The following is a 24,135-nucleotide window of genomic DNA, read 5'->3' on the forward strand; positions in this document are numbered from 1 at the left end:
CTTGGAAACACTGCATTGTACGCATGCGTACTTTGGCCTGTTCCCAAGTTCAGGCTCCCTTCGGAGTCAGCGTCCTGATCCTTGGAGTTGGGGAGGTGGATATAGTGTGGGGGGGAAATGAGCGCGTAAAACAAAGCGGCTGGAGGCGTTTGTGCCTCGTGAGCCTCCGTTGTCACGGGCGTTCGTGTCGCGCAGCCTGCTGGGAGTTGTAGTTCCAGGCCCAGGGGTGCCTGGGAGGCGGGAGAGGGGCTGGGGTTCCTTAGCGCCGATTCCGCGGGAAGGGCCCCGGGGCCTCACACTGCTACTCGCGGGAGCGGCGCGGCTTACCCGGAGAGGCGCTATACCTGGAGCCCGCGCCGCCGCCGTTTCCAGCCGGCTCTGGAGCGCGGGCGAGGGCCACGGGGCAGATTCCGGAGCTGGTGAGTGCGGCCGCGGGCTGGTGGGGAGCGCGGGCCCGCGCGGCCGGCCTGGTTCCGGGGCTTTCCCCCGCCGCGGCCCCCCCGCGGCCGCCTCTGTGTTTTGTTTCCGCTGGTCCCCGGCGCTGTGACTCCCATTTCCGTTCGTGGAGACTTGAGGGAGCCGAGTGGGGAGGGGCGGGAGAGGCTGTGCGGGGAGCCGAGGGGAGGGGCGCGGGGAGCTGCACGGCCGGGGCCGCGCTGCGGGACGCGGCGGAGTCGCCCGTCGCCAGGCGCGGTCCAGGCTCTGCTCGCTGGCCGTGCCCATAGTCCCGGCGCTCCCGGGTCTCTTAGGAAGATGCCAGACCTGTCTGTCACCGGACTCGGCCATCCCCGCACTCCAAATCCAGTTGCCCTTCTGGAACTGTCTTAGAGCCGCACCGATGCCATCATTCTAATGTCTAAGATGACTTTCTGTTTCTTTCCCGAAGATGTCAGTGAAAGTTAATGAACCTTGCCAACTCCAACCCCCACCCCCCTTTGTCGTTGGTGTAGTGCAGTGAACACAACGATGAAGTTTAGGGATTCCACCCTTAGGGTCAGCAGCGTAGAGAATGGTGCCAACGCATTGTTTCAAGATGATAAGCAGTCATTTGAAACTGAATCCTTGGGTAGGCCAGTGAGATGGTTGACAGGTAAAGGCACTTGCTGCCAAGCCTGACTGTTCAGCCCCTGGAATCCAGGTGGAAGGACAGGACTGACTTGCCCTCTGACCTCCACAAATGTGCAAGCACATCTCTTAAGAGTGTGTGTGTGTGTGTGTGTGTGTGTGTGTGTGTGTGTGTCACATTTCTAGCCTGGCTGACCTTGGACTTGGTATGTAGACTAGACCGGCCTAGAGTTTAGAGGTCTACCTGCCTCTATTTTCTGAGCGACAGCATTAAAGGTATGTACTACCAGGCCTAGCAAAATAAGTGTAATTTATTTTATTGGTTATTTATTTACATTTCAGATGTCGTCTCCCGGTCTCCCCTCCTCAATTTTTAAAAACAGAAAGATTGAGCTAATGATAGGTCTAATTGCTGACAAGAGCAAAACATTTGCACAAATACACTGTTGATTGTCACGTCCTTAGGTCCTCCACACCACTAGACACGGGCCACCTTGTCAGCACTTTTTTTTCCCTTCTTTTGTATTTGTATGAATACCTGGATGCCAACTGGATTTAAGTCCATTTTATCTTTACTACAAGTACAGAAGGTGTAACTTGGGGATACACAGTCATGACAGAGTGAATTAAGTACTAGGTGAGATGTTAAGTTTGAGGAGCCTAGGGAGGCCCAGTACTGAATTAACCCGAGTCTCTGGCAACTGTACAACAAACCTACAGGACTGAAAAAGAAAAATGGTAGTTTTGAGAACTCATGCCCTTCACCAGAATGAGGTTTTTGTGGGAGTGAGAGGGATTTCAGACAAGGTTTCCCTGTGTTTGGCTGTCCTGGAACTCACTCTGTAGACTAGGCTGGCCTTGAACTCAGATGCAATTGCTGCTGCCTCCCAAGTGCTGGGATTAAAGGCGTGGACCACGGCCTCCTGACTCAGTTTTTAACATTTTAAAAAAATTAATGAATTCATTCACTTTACATCCCATTCGTCCTCTCCTACCCCCCATTACTCCTTCGAAGGGGAACCCTTTGGTATCACCCCACCCTAGGACATCTTCTCCCACTGAAGCCCAACTAGATAGTCCAGTTAGGGGAGGGGATCCATTGTCAGGCAGCTGACTCAGAGACAGCCTCCACTCCAGCTTTTAGAGGTCCCACATGAAGACCAAGCTCCACATCGCTACAAATGTGTAGGTGGCCTAGGTCCAGCCCCTGCATGCTCTTTGGTTGGTGGTTCATCCCCCATGGGTCCAGGTTAGTTGACTCTGGAGGTCTTCCAGTGGAGTCCTTGACCCCTCCAACTCCCTCATTCGTATCCCCAGCTCTTCCATAAGAGTCCCTGAGCTCCGACCTCTGTTTGGCTGTGGGTCTCTGCATCTGTTTCCATCACCTGCTGGATGAAGCCTCTCAGGAGACGGTTATGCTATGCTCCCATCTGCAAGCATAGCAGAGTATTATTAATAGCTTCAGGGCAGTTTTTAACTTTTAATCAGATTTGGTTTTTGTTTTTACAAATGAAACACAGATGTACATGCTATACTTTTTCCTCATATTGACCATATTTTTAGGAAATACAATACAATGTGGATAGTTACTTTTAAATTTCATTTTGGAATGATTGACATTTGTGCATTTCTTCATGCCCTGATTAATTTACTTTGGTGTGAGTTTCCTTTTTCTGTGCTGTGATTTGCCGACTTTGATAGTTTGTCTCAACCTTTTTTTTTTTTTTTTTTTTTTTCTTTTTTTAAATCAGTTAGCTGAAAACTTGATCTTTTCTACTTATTAGTCCCTTGTCACTTTCAGGTGCTGTAGATACCTTTTCTGTAACTTGTATGTTATCAAGAATTTTAATCTTTATGTAATCAAATCAGATCTTTATCTAAACAGTTGTAATCTATCACTATGTTAAGCTTCAGGTTTGACTCCAAGTTGCTTTAATATAGTTGATGTATCGTTCATTTGCTTTTATAATTACTTGAATTAACTTACTGATTTAGACTAGGCCAACATGTAATTCACTTGAGGTAATTGTTGTCTCAGAGGCTTACTGCCTCTGCCTGCTAACCTAGGCCTAGCCTTGGAAGTTTCTAACATCCATACAATCTTATCTAGGCCTAGAATATTTTCAGCCTCTGAGACTTACACTGCTGAGTAAACTCATCCTTTCTAACTCTTTCTGACCTCTGGCTGGCTGGTTCACTCAGCTGTTCTGGCTCAAACTCCTCTCCACACTAACTGATTCAGTCTGGTGTCTCTCTCAGCCTCTCCTAAATTCCATTACTTGGCCTCAAAGTAACCCTAGTAATGTGTTCTAATCTTCTGGCTCCTCCTTATTTTCCAGTCTGTTCTGTCTTTACCTATGTCTTATCTCTTCATCCTGATTATAACTGTCTTTGTAAAACTGTCTCCTTTCTCTCTCTTTTTACTCTGTGCACTGCTCTCTTAAGTACCTTTGCTTTCCTCTCTCTTTTCATGAGAGTTGGGCATATCCTCTTCTGTCAAATCGTTTTGATTCATCACTTTGTCTGCCTCTAGTAGACATCACTTACAAACATGGATGCTTCCCTCTATGGACTAACAACTTTTACCTTCATTGTTTGGGATTAAAGTTGTGTACTAAGGGCACGTCTATATTCCAGCTAAAGAGGTTAAAGCTAAGGGCTGAGCCACACTACAATTAGAAGATACAGGCCCCCCTGTACCCCCCTCCTTGTAAATAACAAAATCTTGGGCTCACCTTATAGTTAAATATCCTGCATCACCAACAAGTTCCAATACATAGAATACAATGACGTCTCCATATCAGGCCAACAGATGCCACTTTAAACAGAAACTGCCTTATAAATGCTGTTTGTGAGCTTTTACATATATAGAATACCTTTTTCCCCTCTGATTTAATTCAGTTTTGCTCTCTTACATATCATTTTTGTTCATATACATTATGTTTTTAAAAAAATCTCTTAACATTTAATTCTTCCAGGACTGAACTTTTGAAATACTTCAACCATGACTAAGAGAGAAGCAGAAGAACTGATAGAAATTGAGATCGATGGAACTGAGAAACCAGAGTGCACAGAAGAAAGGTTGATATCTCTGAATTGATCCATTTTACTATTACCACCATACTAAGTTGTAGTCAAGGAGTAGGCCAGTGTGTTTGTGTTTAACCTGACCTCACAGAGGTCAGAGGATTAGAGGATTAATGTATTGTAGTTTGGTTTTTGTGGTCCCCCTCTGACTTAGTAGCTCAGAGAGGAAGGCATTTCTGAAACAGGTCAGCAGTAAGCTTAGTTGATCCAGATCACTACAGTAGTCTGCACCCACCCCCATATAAGGGTACTCTTTTTCCTCATTTAAATGCTGGTGACTTTTATTTCAAAGACAGTTTAATTCAACTTGAACTTACTTAACAATATTTATTTATGAATAACTGTAAGGATAACTTAAAAGGATAGGCTGTTGTGCTTATAGCCAAAAATATGCCAAAAGTGCTCACTTAGTCGAAAAAAATTGTTTTTTACATTAACCAAGTATACTATTATTTTAAAGTAGTATTATCATTAGTGGGTTTGTTTTATAAACTTTAAATGATTTAAGAAAAAAATGTATATATTCACTAAATTTCATAAATATATCATTATACTTGGAAAATAATATAAATAAATATAAAATGACACATTTACATGTATGCACACTCTTGCATTTATATGCTTGTTTGTATGTGTTAAATGTATGCATCTGCATGCCAAAACATGGATGCAGAGGTCAGGGGTCAGCCTCAGGTATTGGTCCTCATCATCCATCCTATTTAGACAGAATCTCTTGTGTTTGCTGCTGCTTAGGCCCATCCAGCTGGCCTGTGGGCTTTCCTGCCTTGTCTCCCATCTTACAGAAGGACACTGGTGAGCTGTGTGCTACCATACCTGGCTTTCCTTGGGTTCTGAGCATCCGAACTCTGGGCCTCAGCATGTACAGCAAGTGCTCTCGTCTACTCAGCCATTTCCCTAGACATGCACTGACGTTTTATTTGAATTTTAGTTTTAGTTTTAATTTTAATTATGTGTGTGGATGTGACTATGCAGGTGAGTTCAGGTGCCAGCAGAGGCAAAAGCTTTAGATCACCATGGAACTGGAGCTGCAAGTGGACGTGAGCCACCCGAAACCAGCTCCTGTCCCCAGGGCTCTGAACTTCTGAGTCCCTATATCACACTTATTTTTAATACATATTTTTGATAACTTTAGAGAGGTTTAAGTCATATTTAAAGTAAATATGCTGTGAAACTTATTCCTTAAATACTACTTTTTCAGTCTCTTGCTTGCCTTCCTGTAAGCATTTACAGAGAAATATGTACAATTACTTATCAAGGCTTCAAACTTATTTGAATTGTGAAATAACAGTCTACAAGAGCTCTAAGTTTTAAGAGGCAATATAATAGAAAATTATAATAATTAGAATAATACCAAGTAAAACTAATTATAATAATTGGTTAGTATTTAAATTAAATTGGAAGTGTTTGACTTTAACTTATTACATCGTATTAATTGATTAGTAGAAATGATATATATAAAATTCTGGTTTGGTTTGGTGTTGGTTTTCAGATGGGGGCTCATGTAGCCCAGGCTGGTTTATGTTTCTTCATGGAACTGAGGATGGTGGATGATCTTGGGCTCCTCATCCTCCTGTGTCTTTTTCCCAAGTGCTATGATTATAGACTTGTGCCACCATCCATCCCAACAAATTGTATAGATTTCTAAGGACACAATATATTGCTATGTTTCTGGGTCTTAAATTCTTGAAAATAACTTGGGCTATAATATAAAGGTAGACATTTTCCCTTAAATAGTGTGTCTACTACTTATTTATTTGCTGTCACATACATTTGTATGCATAACTATGCATGTTTTCAAGAGTGCTTTAAGTTTCAAGTTAGCCATGAGATTTAATGTTCATATTGAGACTGCTAGCTGAGTCTAACACAGCACCAAAATAGAAATGCGTTCAGAAGTATTCTGCTAGCATATATATGTATGTATATATATGTATATGTATAGCATATATATATGTATGTATATATATGTATAACATATGTATGTGTATATATATATATGTATATATGTATAACTCTCAGCTCCTCCTGCACCATACCTTGGTGCATACCACCTTGGTGATAATGCACTGAACCTCTGAACCTGTAAGCCAGCCCCATTTAAATGTTGTCATCATAAGACTTGCCTTGGTCATGGTGTCTGTTCACAGCAGTAAAACCCTAACTAAGAAGTTGGTACCAGGGATTGGGGTATTGCTGCGATAGGCTTGACCATGTTTTTGTTTGGAAGATTATGGATTTGGGGGAAATTGGATTTGGAAAGCACTGGAATGTTTTAAGTGTGGCTTAATGGGCCATCTTAGAAGGAATATGGAAGACTTTGTTGCTGAGAGTGATTTGAACTTTGCAGACCTGACCCAACAGGGTTCAGTGGAGAAGAATTTCAGTATGTGGCTGAGAGACTGTTGTTGTGATGTTTGGGGGAAGCAAATGGCTGCTTTTTGACCTTTCCTGAAGACTAAGGTGGAGAGATTTAGATTAATTGTACTGACAAAGGAAGTCTCAAACAGCCTGGGGTAAATTCTGTTGTGTGGGTTATAAAGTTCACTCTTATGAAGAGCATTTTAATGAAAAGGAGCAAGTTGAGAAAGGAAAAATACAAAATATATGGTTTGAGTATTAAAGGGGTATCAGCAAGTGAAATGGAACTGAAACCTGTGTTCAAGGATATTAGATTGAATTAAAGGAGTGGTGACCTTGGGGCAAGATCCCACCCAAGCAAGTTTAGGGCCAGGCTTGGTAGTATAAACCTTTAATCCCAGGGGGCAAAGACAAGCAGATCTCTTGAATTCAAGGCCAGCCTAGAACAGAGCCAGTTCTAGTTAGGTGAAGAAAACCTTAAATCCAGGCTAGACCTTAATCCCCAGTACTTGGGAGACAGGCATGCAGATCTCTGAGTTCAAAGTCAGTCTACAGAACAAGTTCCAGAACAGCCAAGCTTAGGTAGTGAAGGAGTTGGAAAACAGAAAGCTGGTGATGATGTAATAAAACAAGGGGCCATGTTCCAGCCCCAGCAAGCAGCAGAACTCAGCAGCTTTGGCCACGTGGCTCTGGCTTTAGAGTCCAGAATAGAAGGGACTCCTGGGACAATTGATACTGGTTAGCTGGAGCTAAGAAATTAGTGGTGATTAGAAAGAGACCATCATCACTGAGGTGAAATCTGGGAAGTGATTTCTGAGAACACAAAGAAACTGTGTTCCAGAGGTAGCCAAGGTTGTACCTTGTACTGCAGCTGTACTTGATAGTGTGTAAGAGTCACCCAGGTGGTACTGGTTTTGATGGTATGAAGGGGTCATAAGGGGCAGCTGAGGCTAGGCTAGGCACTGTGAGAGAGGCCATAGAAGGCCATGGTGAAGGTGCAGCCTCAGTTGCAGTTGATGGTCCAGGACTGAAGGGGTCATGCAAAGGAGTTGAGGCTTGGCACCATGAAGAGAGCCTATTTGTGAAGCCTTGTTGTAGCAGAAGACCCTGGCATATTGGAGATGCTAGTACCATAGGATGATCACCAAGAAGAGCAGCAGAGACAGTGGAGTGGATCAACCTGAGCTTAGAGTGCTACAGAGGGTAGAGCTAGAGTGACGCCAGCCCTTTGGAGGAGCCCAGACATTGAAACAAGAAGCTATAACATTGAAGTTGCCTTGGAGATCCCAAGATGTTCAAGATGCCAGAGCCATGGGCTATTTGCTGAGGAAAGCTGCCAACAGGGAGTGGAACCAGGCAAGCAGAAATAAGTTTGTTGCAGTCAACAAAAATGAAAAAGGAAATCTGAAGACAGCTTTGACATCAGACATGGAGATGCAGAGTTTGGAGTTTGCCCAGCTGGTTTCCTGTCTTGCTTTTCAGATTACATTAAATGATTGCATGCATGTCAGAAGAGACTTTGAATTTTGGACTTTTAACATTGTTGAGACTGCTATAGACTATGGGGAACTTTTGAAATTGGGTAAATGCATTTTGCAATGCGCTGTGTTTAGGTATGGCTCCCATAGACAAACATAGTTAAACAAGCCTATGGGGGGGAGGGGGGCAGGGAGTGGAATGTGATGGTTTGTATATGCTCAGCCCAGGGAGTGGCCTTATTGAAGAAGGTGTGTCACTGTGGGTGTGGGTTTTAAGACCCCCATCCTGCCTGGAAGTCAGTATTCTGCTAGCTGACTTCAGATGAAAATGTAGAACTCTCAGCTTCTCCTGTACCATGCCTGCCTGGACACTACCATGTTCCTGCCTTGATGATAATGGACTAAATGGATGATAATGTAAGTCAGCTCCATTAAATGTTGTCCTTATTTAAAAAAGAAGAAGAAGAAAGAAATGAGTTCAGAATGTAGTAAGGAAAGAAGAGGGTCTCAAAGATCATGTTTGCTTTTGCTATTGATTTTGTTTAGAACAAAGTGTTAGGTTGACATGTAATTATTAACATTTATCTCCATTAACATTTAGCATTGTGGAGCAAACCTATACCCCAGCTGAATGTGTAAGCCAGGCCATAGACATCAATGAACCAATAGGCAATTTAAAGAAACTACTAGAACCAAGACTGCAGTGTTCTTTGGATGCTCATGAAATTTGCCTGCAAGATATTCAGGTAAGGTTCATCTCTATAGATAGCTATAAATAAACTTGATCTATGATATAAAATTTGAGCATTTAGAAATGAAAATTCTTTCAACAGATTTCTTGTATCTAAAATTTAAAAGGTTGAGTAATAAAGTTGGAATGAATGAATAGTAAATCACTCATTCCTTTTTACATTCATGAGTAAGAAATCAAATTAAAATGGAAATGAAATTAAAAATGGAGTAGTGGGAAGCACATTGACCTTGGAGACTAAAGAAGTTTGTGCTGACTGAACTTTTCCTTTATGTGAGTTTTCTTAACCTTTAAAATGAGATCCCTTGACTAGATTGTTGTTATTTCTTTAATATTTTATTGGTAGTAAAATTTAAATACCAGTTGCTGTTTCTTGGCATTAACTGCATTAGGATTTCCCATTGTTGTGATATGATATGTTTAAAGCATCCTCACAGACTTGTTTTGCATTTTTTTCTCAGGAGATACTATTTCTAGGTAGTAAGCTTGCTTAAAAGTAAGATTGCTTAAGTGCTTTCCATAACTTTTCTTAAACTCACAGATAAGAGCGTCTGTACACTTTTCTCAAATTAGCATGTGAATGTATTTTGTCATTATTTGAATTGTTTGCTTTGCTTTAGTCTTTACTCTCTATAATCCTCCTGCCTGTCATTTGATACCATTTTTTCAAAATATTAGAAAACTTTGCCTTGTTAACAAGATTCTATTATAAATTGAAATGTTAATGGAATTTATGCATTAGTTGCCATTTACCATATCTTAGTCTTTTTTTTTTTTCAATATATATCTAGTAAATGTTAATTGTGATTGGATGTTGCCCTCAAAATTTAAGGACTATGATTGTACCTAAAACAACATGTTAAGTTTTCTTCTTAGTAGTAAAAGATAACATGGTCTTTTGAAAGCACTTGGTACTAGTATCTTATTAGAAGTGGAAAGTGACTAAGAGTTCCACATCAAGAAATTATTCCTATTTAATGCTCAGCCGCCACCCACATGGGCAATGGTACATTTATAAAGATCTTTATTCGTGTTTTTCCAGACAGTTAAGAGCAAATATTTTAAAACCAGAATATTTACTACATAAATGCAAAATTGAAAGTAGTCACTAAAAGTGAACTATATCTACAAGACAGAGCATACAAAGTTAAGTTCTTGTAGAACACTTCCAAACAATCCCATTTAATTGTATCAATCTTTAAAAATTCCCATTGTCTTAGTAATATTCTGCTGTGATAAAAGAATACCTGGCTTAGCCATAATGAAAGAAGGCCTACAAAGTACTTACTGTATCATAGTTTCTCTCAATAAATGGAAGTATGTGTAAATCAGTAACTCGAGAGTTCTCATTGGGTCTATGGCACTTGACATCCCTTCTGGCACCTCTGCTCACCTGAACAAAGCATGCCAGCTTGTGTTACTCATGTCAGTGCAAGCATGCGTTTAACAGCAGAGGGCCTGTTGTTTCCGGGAATACCTTTGTATCGTCAGATAAATGCCAACTTGAAAGCTCCTTCACCATCATTGAGTTGCATTCCTTTGAAGAATATATTACATGCTGGAGCCTTGTCCTTGTCATAATGTGCTGCTGTATTTAGGACCTGAGAGCGAGCTTTTCAAGATAGCTTCTAGTAGACAATGCTAGTATCTCAGGAAAATCTTGAGGTTACAAGAATTTTTAAGTGTCAGAAAAAGATTTACATTAAGTAGTAGAAACTGCCACATTTAGTCACTTAGTTACACTTTGTTTTGTTCCTGCTCAAAATATAAAGTCCACCTAACACTGTAAGTTTTATGTATAAGACATTGTAAGTAATTGAAATTGTGATTATTGTGGCTGAATTCTTAGTAACGAGAGTGATAGGAGACTTGCCTGTTCAACAGGATATGCAGACATATCTAGACATAAGATGGATATGATAGAAGCCTGTTCCAAGCTAGTGGTCAGGTGTCAGAAATCATAATTATTTTTATTCCAATAGTAATCCGTGGTAGAAAATGCATTCACTAGAAGGGGATCTGAAGGGAAAGAGCATCAGAGTCCCAAGGCTATGGATCTGACCACAGTAGATCCGGGAGTCAGGCCATGAAGCCCTTAGTTGTATTACTTTTGTGAACAGAGTCTTTAGAGATAGTCCTAAGTTTTAATAAGTGACATTAGTTACAAGGGAGATATGACATGAGTATGTTAGCAAATGTAGATATTGTCAGTCACTAATTAACATCCTTTCTTATGATAAATATTGCATTATCATGTACTTTAGATGCATCCATAGAATGAAGACATGCCTATTTGTGTTATTTAAGGTCCCAGCAGAGATTGCAGAACTCCCACAGAAAGTTGCCACTGCACATAGTCTCTCAGTGGCAGGGAATGAGTGGCTGCAGGAGCTGTGCCTGGGACCTGTGTGTGAAGCCTTGCCTGTAGTCTACAGGACAAGGACACTAGAAGGGACTTGCTAGGGTTGCTGTCCTGCATTACGCTCTCAATGGTGAAACTACTTTAGTTTTAGCAAAGAAATGTATGACAACTTTGATAATTAAATTGTATTCTTATAATTTAATCAGTATGCTCAGAAACAGTACAGTGATTTATACTAAAGCATAGACAGTAACTTATTTAATGACCGAGCTAAAATAATTTTACTTACCTATGTTAAGCTGGATCCAGACCGAAGCTTGTTTGATCAAGGAGTGAAAACAGATGGAACTGTACAGCTTAGTGTACAGGTAATTTCTTACCAAGGTAAGTTACCTTCATTGCCAGGTATTGAAAAATTTAGCTCATGTTATTCTGTTTTTTTAAAATTTGTCTGCTGAAGGTATTTAAGATGAGTGTCCAGATAACTTGTGTGATCTTATACTCATGCTTTTCTTAGTAGTTCTGTCTGTCAGGGTAAAGCTCATAGAACACTGCATGCAAGTCAGAGGGTAGTGTGTACTGAACAGCAGTAAAGAAGGAGAATTACCATCAAGGCTATTTTTTCAAATATTTTTATTCTGTGAGAATTTCATGGTATTTTTATCATCTTCACCACCATTCCTGCCCTGAACAGTTTATTATATTTTTAATAAATACTGTATCTTACTACAGTTATATACCATTGTTCTTAGGGTATAATTTCTAAGTGTAATTCTGATTTATGCAATAGCTTTAAGTTTTTGCATAACTACATCTCCATTGAAGACTCTTTGTAGTAATAAATCACTCACTTCATCTGTATTTCTTTCCTTTCCATAGGAACTACAGTTTCTAATAACAGGCTTGGATGTCTTTAGGATTGGGGTTAATTGATTTATATTTAATTGAACAAAATCAGCAGAGTTTTAGGATTGGAAGGCAAAGGGGCTGAGGAAGTGGCTCAATCTGTTAACTGTTTATTAAGTGAGCGTGAAGACCTGAGTTCAGATGCCCAGTATCATGTAAAAAGCTGGACACAATGGTGGTTACCTAAAATTCCAGTGTTGGGGAAGCAGAAGAAGGAAAATCCTTGGGGCTTGTTGACTATCCAGTCAGATGAATTGATAAGGTTACGATCCAGTGAAACAGCCTGACTCAAAACACAAGGTGGAGAAAGACAGAGGAAGACATCCCATATCAACTCTGATTTTCATGTGCATGCATGCATCTACCTGTGTACACACACATAACCCCACGAAAATAAAGTGAAAAGAAAGCAGACAGAGCCGAGCACAGTGGTTTGTAATCCTCATACTTGGGAGGCAAAAGCAGCGAGATAAAAAGTTTGGTATGATCGTAAGCTCTGTAGTAAGTTTGTGGCTAGCCTGGGCTGTATGCAATCTAGTTTGTGTGTGTGTGTGTGTGTGTGTGTGTGTGTGTGTGTGTGTGTGTGTGTGTGTGCAGGGGTAGGGGAGTGACTCATTTTAATTTTCTTAGAAAGTCTATAAAATCTTAGAATGTGTAGCTACTCATTTATGCACTCTAGTATGGTTTCTGGTTTTTTAATTCATGTCAATACTTTTTTTAATCTCACTATTATAAGAAGTGGCACTGTCCCCGTGTGGTAATTGTAGGTAATGTTTGTTGAGTTACTGCTAAAATTCACAGTATTAATTAAAGATTTTTAGCTATTCTTTACATAGGTGTTAAATTTTATTATATTTTCTTTTACTTTTTTCTTCAGTACACATTTTTATTTTTCAACTATTTCAAGAAAAATTGCAGGCATGATTCTCTTCTATCTCTAAACATATCAGAAGCCATGTTTTCTTAAACACAAGGGTCTTAGGCTGGGCATACAGGTCAGTGCTGGAGTACTTCCCTCATATGTTTGAGTCCCTCTGTGTGTGTGTGTGTGTGTGTGTGTGTGTGTGTGTGTATAAATATAAAGCAGTACTTACGCATTCTTTTATTAATCAAATTATAATTACCAAAATCAGAAAATTAATTTGACACAGTACTGTCTCTGTTGAATTCTATGTATTGACAATAAGGATCTTTTCAGGTTCTCACTATTTTTTTCTCATGTGGAAAAATAAATTTCATTTCTTTGTGACTTCAGGTTTTATTTACATTTGAACTTTCGTTTCTGTCTGCTGTTAGGAATGGAGCCAAAGTTAAACATTCTTGAAATTGTTAAGACTGCGGAAACAGTCGAAGTGGTCATTGATCCAGACGCCCACCATGCAGAAGCAGAAGCGCATCTCGTTGAAGAAGCCCAAGTGATAACTCTTGATGGCACCAAACATATTACAACCATTTCAGATGAGACCTCGGAGCAGGTGACGAGATGGGCCGCTGCACTGGAAGGCTACAGAAAAGAACAGGAACGTCTTGGGATCCCCTATGGTAATGAGACAGCTGTTGGTTAGGTGTACTGTAGCTTAAATTAGCGATACGAAACACCATTGGGATATGATAGAACATTTTTTAATGTAGACTTTATAGAAAGAATTTTGATTTTTATGTAACTAGTTTTGAACTATAACATACTCAGCATGCATGAGCAAATGCTGTGCTGATTTCTATGAATACAGAGAATTATTAGAAGACATACCAAATGCAAACAAAGTGTGTCTTCAGAGCCTTACAGAAAGGAAGCTGAATATTTTGAGGAATTGAGTCAGTAGTTCACAAATTCAGTGCAAGCTTAGGCTTGTGTAACAGACCCTTTCTCAAAAAACAAAGGACTGTTGTAGGGCTCCCAGTCTGAATAAAGTGGGGGCAGGTTTATTCTGAGAACTATACTTCCATGAAGGGTGTTTCACTCAGAACAAGCTTAGACCAGGAAGGATGCAAGAGCACCAGGAATCTGTGGGCTCAGGAGTTATCTCTGACACCGTAGAACGTTCTTGATTAGTGAAAGTAGTAACTGAAAAATGAATGTTCATTTGTCCCATTAGATACATAGTGACTGAGTGGAGAGAAAACAAGAGCATATAGTTGTCATTTGTACAGTAGTAATACTGTCCAGATTAGCTTAGACGAGGTGGTTTCGTTGGTAGTAAACAGGAAAAGATAGATGAAAACAGTGATGAAGACGACAGATTGTGAACATGAGAGGATATTCAAGTACTGACCGAGCTTCTCAAGCTTGAGTTTCTAGAGCAGTAGTTTTGAAAGTAATTGGTTGCAGCATCATTATATGTGCAATGGAATGATACTGTATGCCAGGCACTGTGGTAAATTCTGGGCTAATGATGATACAGAAGAACAGAGCACGCCTTCCTTAATGCTAGCCTCAACGCCTTAGGCTTGTTAGGCAGGCACTTGACATCTAAACTAGATGTAACCCTAGGCATACATTTGAAAGTCTTTGAGGAAGATGGCATTTTTGGTATGGGAAAGATTTCTTAAGGGTAAGTGTTGATAGCATTTGACTTTGAAGTAAAGTACACAATCAGTTTCAGAACCAAAAATCTCAGGCTAGAGATACAGATGCTGTATGCAGTTCATTCATATTGAAATTGTAATTTGAAGCCATAAAAGCCTTAGTCTTTTGAGAGAAGCAACGAGGAGAATACAGCATTACTGGTTCCAAGACTGTACCTGTAGAACAGGGGAAGGAGAAAGGAAATAGGAAAACCAGATGCCAGGTGTCGTGGCACACATCTTTAATCTCAGCATTCCAGTGTCCAGTCAAGACTGCATAGTGAGACTCTCCAAAATAAGACCCAAAACTGATGGTACAGCTGAAGACAGAAAGAAATAATTATATAGTGTCACTGCTATTGAGGGGAGTTACAGGCAGTTAAGATTCTTGAGATGCTTTTGAGAAAGTCAAGAATATGAATAGCATCTAGTTTGGTAATCAAAGAATTATTGTTCAACTTTGATATAAATTATTGTTGGCTTAGATAAGCTGAATTGTCAAAGTAGAGAACATTAGAATTTTTTGAGGCAATAGAGAAGAAAAGCATTAGGGAAATAAAGTATCAGACAGCTTGTGCTCTTATTAATCCCTCAATAATAACTAAGTATTTGCATTGCATCACCTATTTTATTTAGACATTGCTTAAGTTGTATGCATTCACTTGCATCCTTTTAAAGCAAATACTGCACTACTTTGAAGGAAACTTAGCCTTTGAGGAGTTTAGTAGCCTTGAGGAGTGGTGGCCTCCTGGAACCAGTTCTCCAAAAATGCCAAGGGATAGCTATATGCAATTCCTTATTGTGGCAAGTAGAAATTTACTTTAGGCCTTTGGAAGCTAGTATGAATAGTTTATTTGACCTTTGTGATAGAAAGTTAGGAATCATATGAGAAGAAATCCTGAGAAGGGAAGAAAGGGACATGAAAACTTTGAATAGTGTTCTGAGTGTTCGCTAGATTTTCCACAGGACGTCTTTAGTAGTAGAGCTTCAGGAAGTAATACATAATGACCACGGGTAGCAAGAGGATTGATTGACTGTGGCTCAAGGTCCTACCAAGCATGGCATTTACTTAAAAGTACATTTAAAACACTTGATATTATCATTGATAAGATTCTTCTTTTTCTACACCTATATGCAGTTTCTTGACTAATTAATTAATTCCAAGTAACACTGAAATATAATTAACTAGTTACAGCTACTTTAAATTGTTGAAATATGGACCCACATTGGGAAATTCCCTAAAGTCCACATTAATATGAACCGGTTTTCTATCTTGACAACAGCTTAGACACTTCTTCACTCATATGGTTTTATGTGTGAACATTATTAGTATTGCCCACTAGTCTGAAGATGAAATTGAAATTAATAACCGTAGTTAGAAATCTATCCAAAGAGATTAGCTATACAAAATGTTAAACAAAAACCAACTCAATGACAAGTATGTACTTTTTCTTCTATGAAGTCCGAATATTGAAATGATAGGCTACAATTTGTATTTTTTTAAGAGTATTTTTAAAAAATTCATGTTTTTGCCAGATTTCAACATCTAAGAACATGTAGAGTTTTAAATATAAACATATATTCACAAAAAAAGTATTAAAGATTGTATCTAAGGGCTGTCCAATTCTGTAGCTCTCTGTCTTCTCCACATTGGTCAGCTCCTTTGTTTAGACTTCTGTCACAAGTCTGATAGAAAGAAAAGCCCGGAGAAGCCAGTTCTGCACCCATTCTCTCTCCTGCTCTCTAGCTGTGGCTGGGTTCTATTTCATGGCCTTGACTCATCACTGCTCACCTTTAGTGAATGAGACGCACCACAGAGGAAGACTTTGCTCTCATATTGGTGACTTGCTGCTGTGTGTGGTGCGATGGATATGGTTTGGCTTGCTTTGTTGTTTGAGGTGAAGTCTTCCTGTGTCGCCAGGATGGACTTGAAACCTGTTATCCAGCCTAAGCCTCCCCACTTGATGGAATTGCAGGCACCTGTCTTCCCTCTTTCACAGACTGATTTGTAACTTTTGTTACAAATCAAAAGTGTCTAATAACTTTAGGACTGCACCTTTGTGGTAGAATCATGAGTGTAGTTAGACAACTGTTAAGTTTCCAAGTTGAGTAGTGACTTCACTTTTGTTGTTTGATTGATTGTCTGGCATTCTAGCCCAGGCTATCTTAGAACTCACCCTTTAGCCCAGCTAGCCTTTGTCCTCACAGCTGTCATCCTGCTCAGCCTTCTCTAACTGTCCTGTTTTTAGGTACATAGGTTTGGGTACATTTGAGTACATTGAGTAGTCAGCTGTTGGCTTTTCTCTTTCTCACATCTATCTGGACACAGTCTCTGTGTGTCCAGAGCTGTCCTCTGAGCCCCTGTTCGCTGACGTTTGGCTGCGTCCTACATTGCCCATGTTTGCAGCTTTAACTCCAAACCACTCTCTAGTCACCATTCTTTGATTCTGTTTACAGATTCTCTAGAAAGGGTTCCTTCAAAAGATGCTTGACTTTACACTTCCAAACAGTATTTATTTTACTCTGCTCTGCTTGTGCTACTGTCTGTGTATAGCACATTAAAGCTCACTGTTACTTTAACAACACCGTTTCATTAGTGTTGTATGAAACATTGAGAGGCAGCCTAACTCAACTTCTTGAGCACTGTGGCTCTTTCTCTGCTCTTATGTCTGGTCTTTATCTTAGTTTGGTTGTAGTGAGAAAGAATCTTTCCTTCATCGTTTTTTATGCATTGGTATTTATTCATTGTAATGTATATTCTTTTTTTTGTTTGTTTGTTTTGTTTTTTTTGTTTTGTTTGTTTGTTTGTTTGTTTGTTTGTTTTGTTTTTCAAGACAGGGTTTCTCTGTGTAGCCCTGGCTGTCCTGGAACTCACTCTGTAGACCAGGCTGGCCTCGAACTCAGAAATCCACCTGCCTCTGCCTCCCAAGTGCTGGGATTAAAGGCGTGCGCCACCACCACCTGGCGTAATGTATATTCTTAAAAGAATAATCTCGCCATATACTAAACAAGTACCCCTGCCCTTCTTGCCATCCAGAGTCAGCACAACCTCAGCAATATAAATTTTGAAGGAAGGAGTTCTCATTATATACTGGATCCTCCTGTACAGACGCTTTTGATCATAGTTTTACTGAATAAATTGGTTGTTGCCCAGCTTGTTGATTTTAAGAACTAGCTGAATCTCCCCTCCAACTCCGATTTTATATCTGAGTTTCTGAGTTTATACATCTGAAAAAGCAAATAAGTAGTGCTGCTTTTCTGATACTTAATTATTACTTTGAGAAAAGAGACAAAATACACATAGTCAATTCAATGTATTAAACCAGTTGTCCTGGTAGTATTTAAGGAAAACAAGTCAGACTGATATTTTTCCCACCTTACTTGATCTTAATAGTGTCTTGTAAATTTTTTAATGTAAAATGAGTTTGCTTTCTTAAATATTTGAAAGGGAGGTGTGGTTCCTGATAGCTTGGCTGACTCAGAGCCACTTCAGGTTGTTGTCAGATAGCACTCCGGAGCTGAGCGGCTTGCCTTTCTCACCTCTTGTTTGCCGCCTTATTCATTCATATGCTCCACCCCTCATCATCCCCCATCCTGTCTCTTTCCCTTTCTCTCCTTCCCTCTTTTGGCAATAATGGTGGTTGAACCCATGGACTCACAGATCTTTAACAAACACTCCAGCACTGAATCATATCCTCAGCCCCTTCCCCCCCCCCCCCTTCTTTTTTTCCTTTTTTTTCTTTTGTGAGACATAGTCTTCTTAATGCTCAGACAGGCCTTGAACCTATGATCCACCTGCCTCAAACTCCCAGGTCACCAGGTTTATAGGCACGTATTACTTTCCTTTTTGTTGTTTCCTTCCCTTTGCCAGAGGCTTCTTTGTGCAGTTCCCTGCTCTCATCCCTGGGCTTCTCACTGTTTTCATTCCTTCCCTTTAGGCCCTGCATTCAGCTACTGCTGCCTGAGAAAAAATGTTGTTTAGTTTTGGTTTTTATCTTGGCTGGCTGTGCTTTCAGGGACTACATGTTGGTCATTTCACTTCTGCATAGGTTTGGAAACCTAGAGCTCTTAGAGATTTTTTTTCCTTCCTGAGATAAAAACTGACTGTTGGCCAAGCTGTCCTCAAGCCACCCCAGTTGGGGTTAAAAGAGTATAACCACACCCAAGATCACATAAGATTGTTTTGTCTTCTCCCGAGTATAGTGTGGGATCTGTGGTAGATAATTTGTCCCCTGGGTGTTTGGGTTTGTAAGCATCTATGGGTTTCTGGTTTTGTCCTCAGTTACTTTTTCTATTTTTCTGTGTACATTCAGAGAAAAGAAACTATATTCTCATCTTCCTAGACATTCTCCCTTCTCTTTGTGGCTTTCAAGCCTATATATTTTTCTTTGGTTTATTTTTACTATAAATTATTCCTTGTCTAATTGTTACTTTTACACACATTTTCTTACTAAATAACATTCATTTATTGGGTATATGGTCAGTACTATTTAAGTAAACCATCATCTTAAATAAAGCAAGAATACCAGTGCCAGAATTAACCCAGCATTAAGTACCCACAAGTAATATCTTCAATTAGATTCTAATCTAATTAATAATTAATAATTATAATTAATATATTAATTCAATTAGATTATATAGGAATATAGGGATACAATCTAGATATGCTGGCAGTCTTTAGTTTTCTGCTTGCAAATTTGGTTAGCTTCTAAAAATAAAAAAAAAAGACAACATGAAATAATTTTTGTATGTGTTATGTACATTCACCAAATGCCTATTCAAGTCACTGTGGTAAACTAAAATCAGGTTTAGCACACAGTCCTTAGAGTTAAGGACTTGATGCCAATGGGAGCCAGTTGAGTGAACAGGGAGTTAGCATGCCATAAGTGCCACCAAGGGTGAGTACACAGTAATCAGCTTGTTACTGGCAGGGATGGAGAAGGGGTGCATTGTACATGATGTGAAGAGTGAGGCTAGCTCCCTGGTATACCATTTAGGTTTTCAAGGCACCAAACCATACAGTGCTACAAAATAGTATTTTGAGCTTAGGCAGTGTCCTTCATTATCTCCAAGATACTGTACTTTAGCTGTCAATTGACCACCAGAGAACTATCTTACAGTTTGTTTGTCATGATAAAATTCCAGACTGATGGAGAACCGAGCAGCTCCTTGGTTCCTAATTGGAAACTGAAATTGAGAAAGAATGGAGGAAAGAAATGTAGCATCCGCATAAAAGTTGTTCTTCACAAAATCAGTTTGCTTCACTTGGGGAAAACAGCTGTCTGGATTTCATTGTATATATGTGTGTGTGTACTGAGAACTTAACTGTAAGTTTATCTAAGATGGAACTAGGCTAAAGGTAATATTTTTCTTTCTAGATCCTATACAGTGGTCCACAGACCAAGTCCTGCATTGGGTGGTTTGGGTAATGAAGGAGTTCAGCATGACTGACATAGACCTCACCACACTCAACATTTCGGGAAGAGAATTATGTAGTCTCAACCAAGAAGATTTTTTTCAGCGGGTCCCTCGGGGAGAAATTCTCTGGAGTCATCTGGAGCTTCTTCGAAAATGTATAAAATTAGAGTTATTATCTATTTGCATTGTAACTAAAGCTTAATTTTATTTTTGTAACTTTGTTTTCGTTTTATTAATTGTTAATAAGCAAACACTTAAGCTATAATAATTAACATTGTTATAGGTAGTGTGAAGAATTCTTTATGTATTATCTCAATACCTATAGTAATGCCATAACTGTTACTTTCCCAATTTTGTGTGTTTGTTTTGTTTTGTTTTAGTTTTTATGTGAGAGACTAAGGCTGTAAGATCTCTACAGAGGCTTAGACATAGGGAGTATCCAAACTAAGCTTCTAACCAGGGCTTATACCACATCCCAAGGTCTGTCTTTTTGTGTGTCTTTCTGAGACAGGTCTTACTACATGCCATGGCTAGCTTCAGCTCAGGATCCTCTTACTGCCAAGTCCCATGTGGCTGGGATGACAGGTGTGAGCCTGCCTAGAACCCAAGTTCTTAAAATCTTACTCGGGCCTTCATCTTCAGCCCTCATATACATTCTGATCATTGTCTTACCTTTCCCTAATCATCACCTACATTTCTAGATACTTTAATATTGGATTGCAGGAGATTTCCCTTCTAGTCTCTTATTTGTGCGATTAGGCATTTTTATATGCTTTTCCTAGTTGAATAAATATGATTTTTAAGAGAGTTATGGAGGCTGTAAAACTCTAGAGCAAAGGTTTTCTGAGGAAAACTTAAACTACCTGTTTCTAATAAAAAAAAAAGTTCAAATAAGTATAAATTTTTACTTGAGTCCACTCCATATTGTAATAAGTTTTAAGGTGGTCTGTTAAGCTATCTTACCAGCAGTTCATCGCTTCATACTGTTTTGTATGTTGCGATGCTAGCCAGACCTCCATCATTTTCTGTTTATAAGTGGGGTAGATTCTGTTCTTTTTCTAAGAGTTCTTTATGGAAATGTCATGGCTTGTACTTTGTTCTACTATCCGCCTGCTGAGGAAAGAGACTCTTAAACAGTAATTTGATGCTTAGCATTGTTACCCAAGGTTCATCTCTGCTGTTGAGGAAGAGATGAGCTCTGGAAAGGCATTGTACTTGGCTCCTCTTGAATGGACTCTCACTGATGGTTTTTGAAGTGTTACTAAGAGACTGACTATATTGGCTCATTGGCTGTGTGGGGTTGTTACCAGCTTCATTTCTTAAACGTGAGTAAATTGAGTGTCTTGGTTGTCATTTGATGTCAGAGTCTTTCTGAATCATGTTTATTCAAACATTTTCTTGTTGGAATTCTTGGAACTACAATAATAGTACTTAGAGCAGTCTCTAACGTCATGGTTCCCAGTCTTTTCCAGACCAACTCTTTCTTGTGCTTGTCACTTTCTGATTCACTTGCTGTTTCTCAGACTGTAAAAGTTACTACTCATTTACTTTTCCTAGTCAAGAGACAAGAATCTTGTTTTCTCCTTTCTCGTCTGTGCAGTAGACTGGATTTTTCTTTGCTCTCTAGAGTTTTACAGCCTACATGAATATCTCATAGAATTGCTTGCCAGTCCAGCATGAATCCTTGCTCTGCTCTATTAAGGAAATGGTATTTGGTTTTAAAATGTAAGGTCCAGTTCAACATTTACAGAAAGGGTGTGATCTGCAAGGGTTTTCCTGACAGAGTTTTATTGTTCCTAACTCTTTCTCAGAGCAGAAAGTTTCTTGTCTATGGCATAATTCTGAAAGGTACTGTTTCCTAGGACAGAACTGTGACTGACAAGCCTGTTACTTTGTCAGCCTTAGTGATCTCTTGTGGACCTGTCTGAAGAGAGAGAACTTCTTTTGTACCTTGATTATCACTTGGCATGCAGATCCTAAGTTAAAGTTTCTATCAGGTTCTGTTATATTTGGGGAAGATATATAAGAAATGTTCCAGGCATACAAATCCTTCAGCATGCTTTTGATGTGAACATCTGTCTGTCAGCAAAGAACAAGTCTTTAGGGAAAAGGATGGTTCTGCTTCACACCCCTAGGGCCTAATGTCTCCTCATTGCTGTTCCATGCTCCTGAGGACTTTGCTTTTAACTGTTATGTTTCTTTTCTTATGCATGGCCAAGGTTTGGGGGGACTTTAGAGGAAGTATGGTATTCAGGATTCCTATATTTTCTTATATATTACTTCTTGTGATCTCCTTTTAGCCTTGAGAGTCCCTAAAAACCATACCAAACTCAAGTCTCTGAGAATCAGGGTTTGGAGCTGAGTTTACAGGTTGCCAGGGTCTGGGCTGTCTAATGAGTGTTTCCTTTCTAATTTGTCTTCTTTAAGGTTAAGCTGCTTATATTCATGGCATAATACTTTTAGTTTTAATGACATTTTTTGTCAATGAGACTTTTAAAACTACTGAGGAAAAATATACCACAAAGCTTTTAGCCAGGTGGTAGTGACACCCACCCTTAATCCCAGCACTTGGAAGGTAGAAGCAGGTAGATTTCTTACAAGTTTGACCCAGCCTGATCTACAGAGCAGGTTCCAGACAACATAGGCTACACAGAGAAGCAGTATCTTGAAAAAACAACAACAACAACAAAAAAAAAAAAAAAAAAAAAAAAAAAAAACAACTAAAGCTTTTAAGAGAACAGTTCTGAGTAGAATGTTCAGAACTTGGGATCTAAATAAAACATAAAAATCCTCAGTTTACTGAAAAGTTAACTGTATAGTGTGCTTCTTAAAAACATTTTTCTTTAAGATTCAGAATAGCCTTGTAAGGTGCGTGAGATCTCATTCAGATGTGAAGAATTAATATCCAGGGATTGAAATTTTACCTAAGTGGTAGTGACTGCTAAGCTCTAAACCCTTACCTCTCTGAGGCCAGTCTCAAATAATTATTTAAGCCCTCAAACTTACGAGACCCAAAGAAAATTCCTCCTGGTAGGCAGGCTTCAGACCTTGTCTTCCTTAGTCACCCAACTCTCTCAGCTCTCAGGAAGGACACCCTAGAGTCTTCTTGGAGTCCCGGTCTCATGACTCACTCAGTCTGAAGGTCATCACGGACAGGTTCAGTTTCAATAGATAGACAGAGCTCTGATAGACTGAGTTGTCTGAAGTGGCAGAAACTGGGATATTGAATATGTGACAGAGTAAGAATTGCATTTGGTCTGGGAAGAGCGACAGATACTTAATGAAGGCTTTGGTAGAAGAGCCTTTTCAGGTCTGTTAGGATTCTCTAAGGACCAGAGCTAATAGAATGAACATATATGGCTGTAGCAAAAGTCTTTAATTAAGAGCAGTATTTTAAAGATAACTGATTGATCTGTAGCACGTAGGACAGCTGAAAATTTAACTTTAGGAGTATTACCATACAAAGTTTCAGTTGTTTAATATATATCTTATTTATTTGTTTTACTGGTTTTGTTTTTAATCATGGAGCTTTTTTAAAGGCTGTGTTTGCTAAATTCATTTTTTACTGTGTTGGGAATTGTATTTTTGGTTTTAAATGAAAATGAATTTTTTGTGTTCTTCAGATGTTTTGGCAAGCCAAGAGCAACAGATGAATGAGATAGTCACAATCGACCAGCGTGAGTATTCAGTTGCCTGTTTGTCAGTAAGAAATGTTTCTTTATTAGGTAACTTCAAGTTAAAGCTTTCAACATAACTTTCTGACTACAGAGGACGGAAACAGCTGAACTAAGCCCATTAGACCAGGAATAGAGCCATGTGTGTCGGCTTGGCTTACCTGAGGGCCTGTTTCTCTCTCTCTAAACTGAGAACTGATTATCCTCAGCTCTTTCAGGGTTTTATTTCTACCAGCAGTGCTACCTTACGGGCTCCATAGCCATGACTGTGTGCATGCTTAAGGCTTGTTATATAAATCTTTGATAAGCTGAGTTACTAAACACCTGATAGACTTCGCTTTGTTGATGCTTGCAACTCATTTTGACATGGTAGCATGTCTAAAAATGCCGCAGAGTTCATCAGATGAGTCAGTTTAAGCTGGTATCAACAGTTTCTATCTCTACCCTTCC

The 24,135-nt window shown here is 39.5% G+C and overlaps 1 protein-coding gene across 7 annotated transcripts in view; it reads left to right on the plus strand.

Annotated features, from left to right (window-relative positions):
- The window catches only part of Gabpa (GA binding protein transcription factor subunit alpha), a 30,917-nt gene that overhangs the window by 208 nt on the left and 6,574 nt on the right, over nucleotides 1–24,135 (plus strand). For 2 of the 7 annotated variants that reach the window (XM_034514911.2, XM_076943101.1), the window contains exons 1-7: nucleotides 276–419; nucleotides 4,044–4,146; nucleotides 8,611–8,755; nucleotides 11,422–11,506; nucleotides 13,325–13,570; nucleotides 19,972–20,166; nucleotides 23,635–23,688. In XM_034514911.2, coding sequence (XP_034370802.1) covers nucleotides 4,070–4,146; nucleotides 8,611–8,755; nucleotides 11,422–11,506; nucleotides 13,325–13,570; nucleotides 19,972–20,166; nucleotides 23,635–23,688 — 802 coding nt within the window. In that variant the 5' untranslated portion in view covers nucleotides 276–419; nucleotides 4,044–4,069. Of the gene's footprint in view, nucleotides 1–275; nucleotides 420–659; nucleotides 1,342–4,043; nucleotides 4,147–8,610; nucleotides 8,756–11,421; nucleotides 11,507–13,324; nucleotides 13,571–19,971; nucleotides 20,167–23,634; nucleotides 23,689–24,135 lie in introns of those variants that run through there. The other 5 variants (XM_034514912.2, XM_076943102.1, XM_076943106.1 and 2 more) reach the window with 3 other exon arrangements.

The sequence above is a fragment of the Arvicanthis niloticus genome, chromosome 12, assembly GCF_011762505.2.
Source record: "Arvicanthis niloticus isolate mArvNil1 chromosome 12, mArvNil1.pat.X, whole genome shotgun sequence".
Classification (NCBI taxonomy): domain Eukaryota; kingdom Metazoa; phylum Chordata; class Mammalia; order Rodentia; family Muridae; genus Arvicanthis; species Arvicanthis niloticus.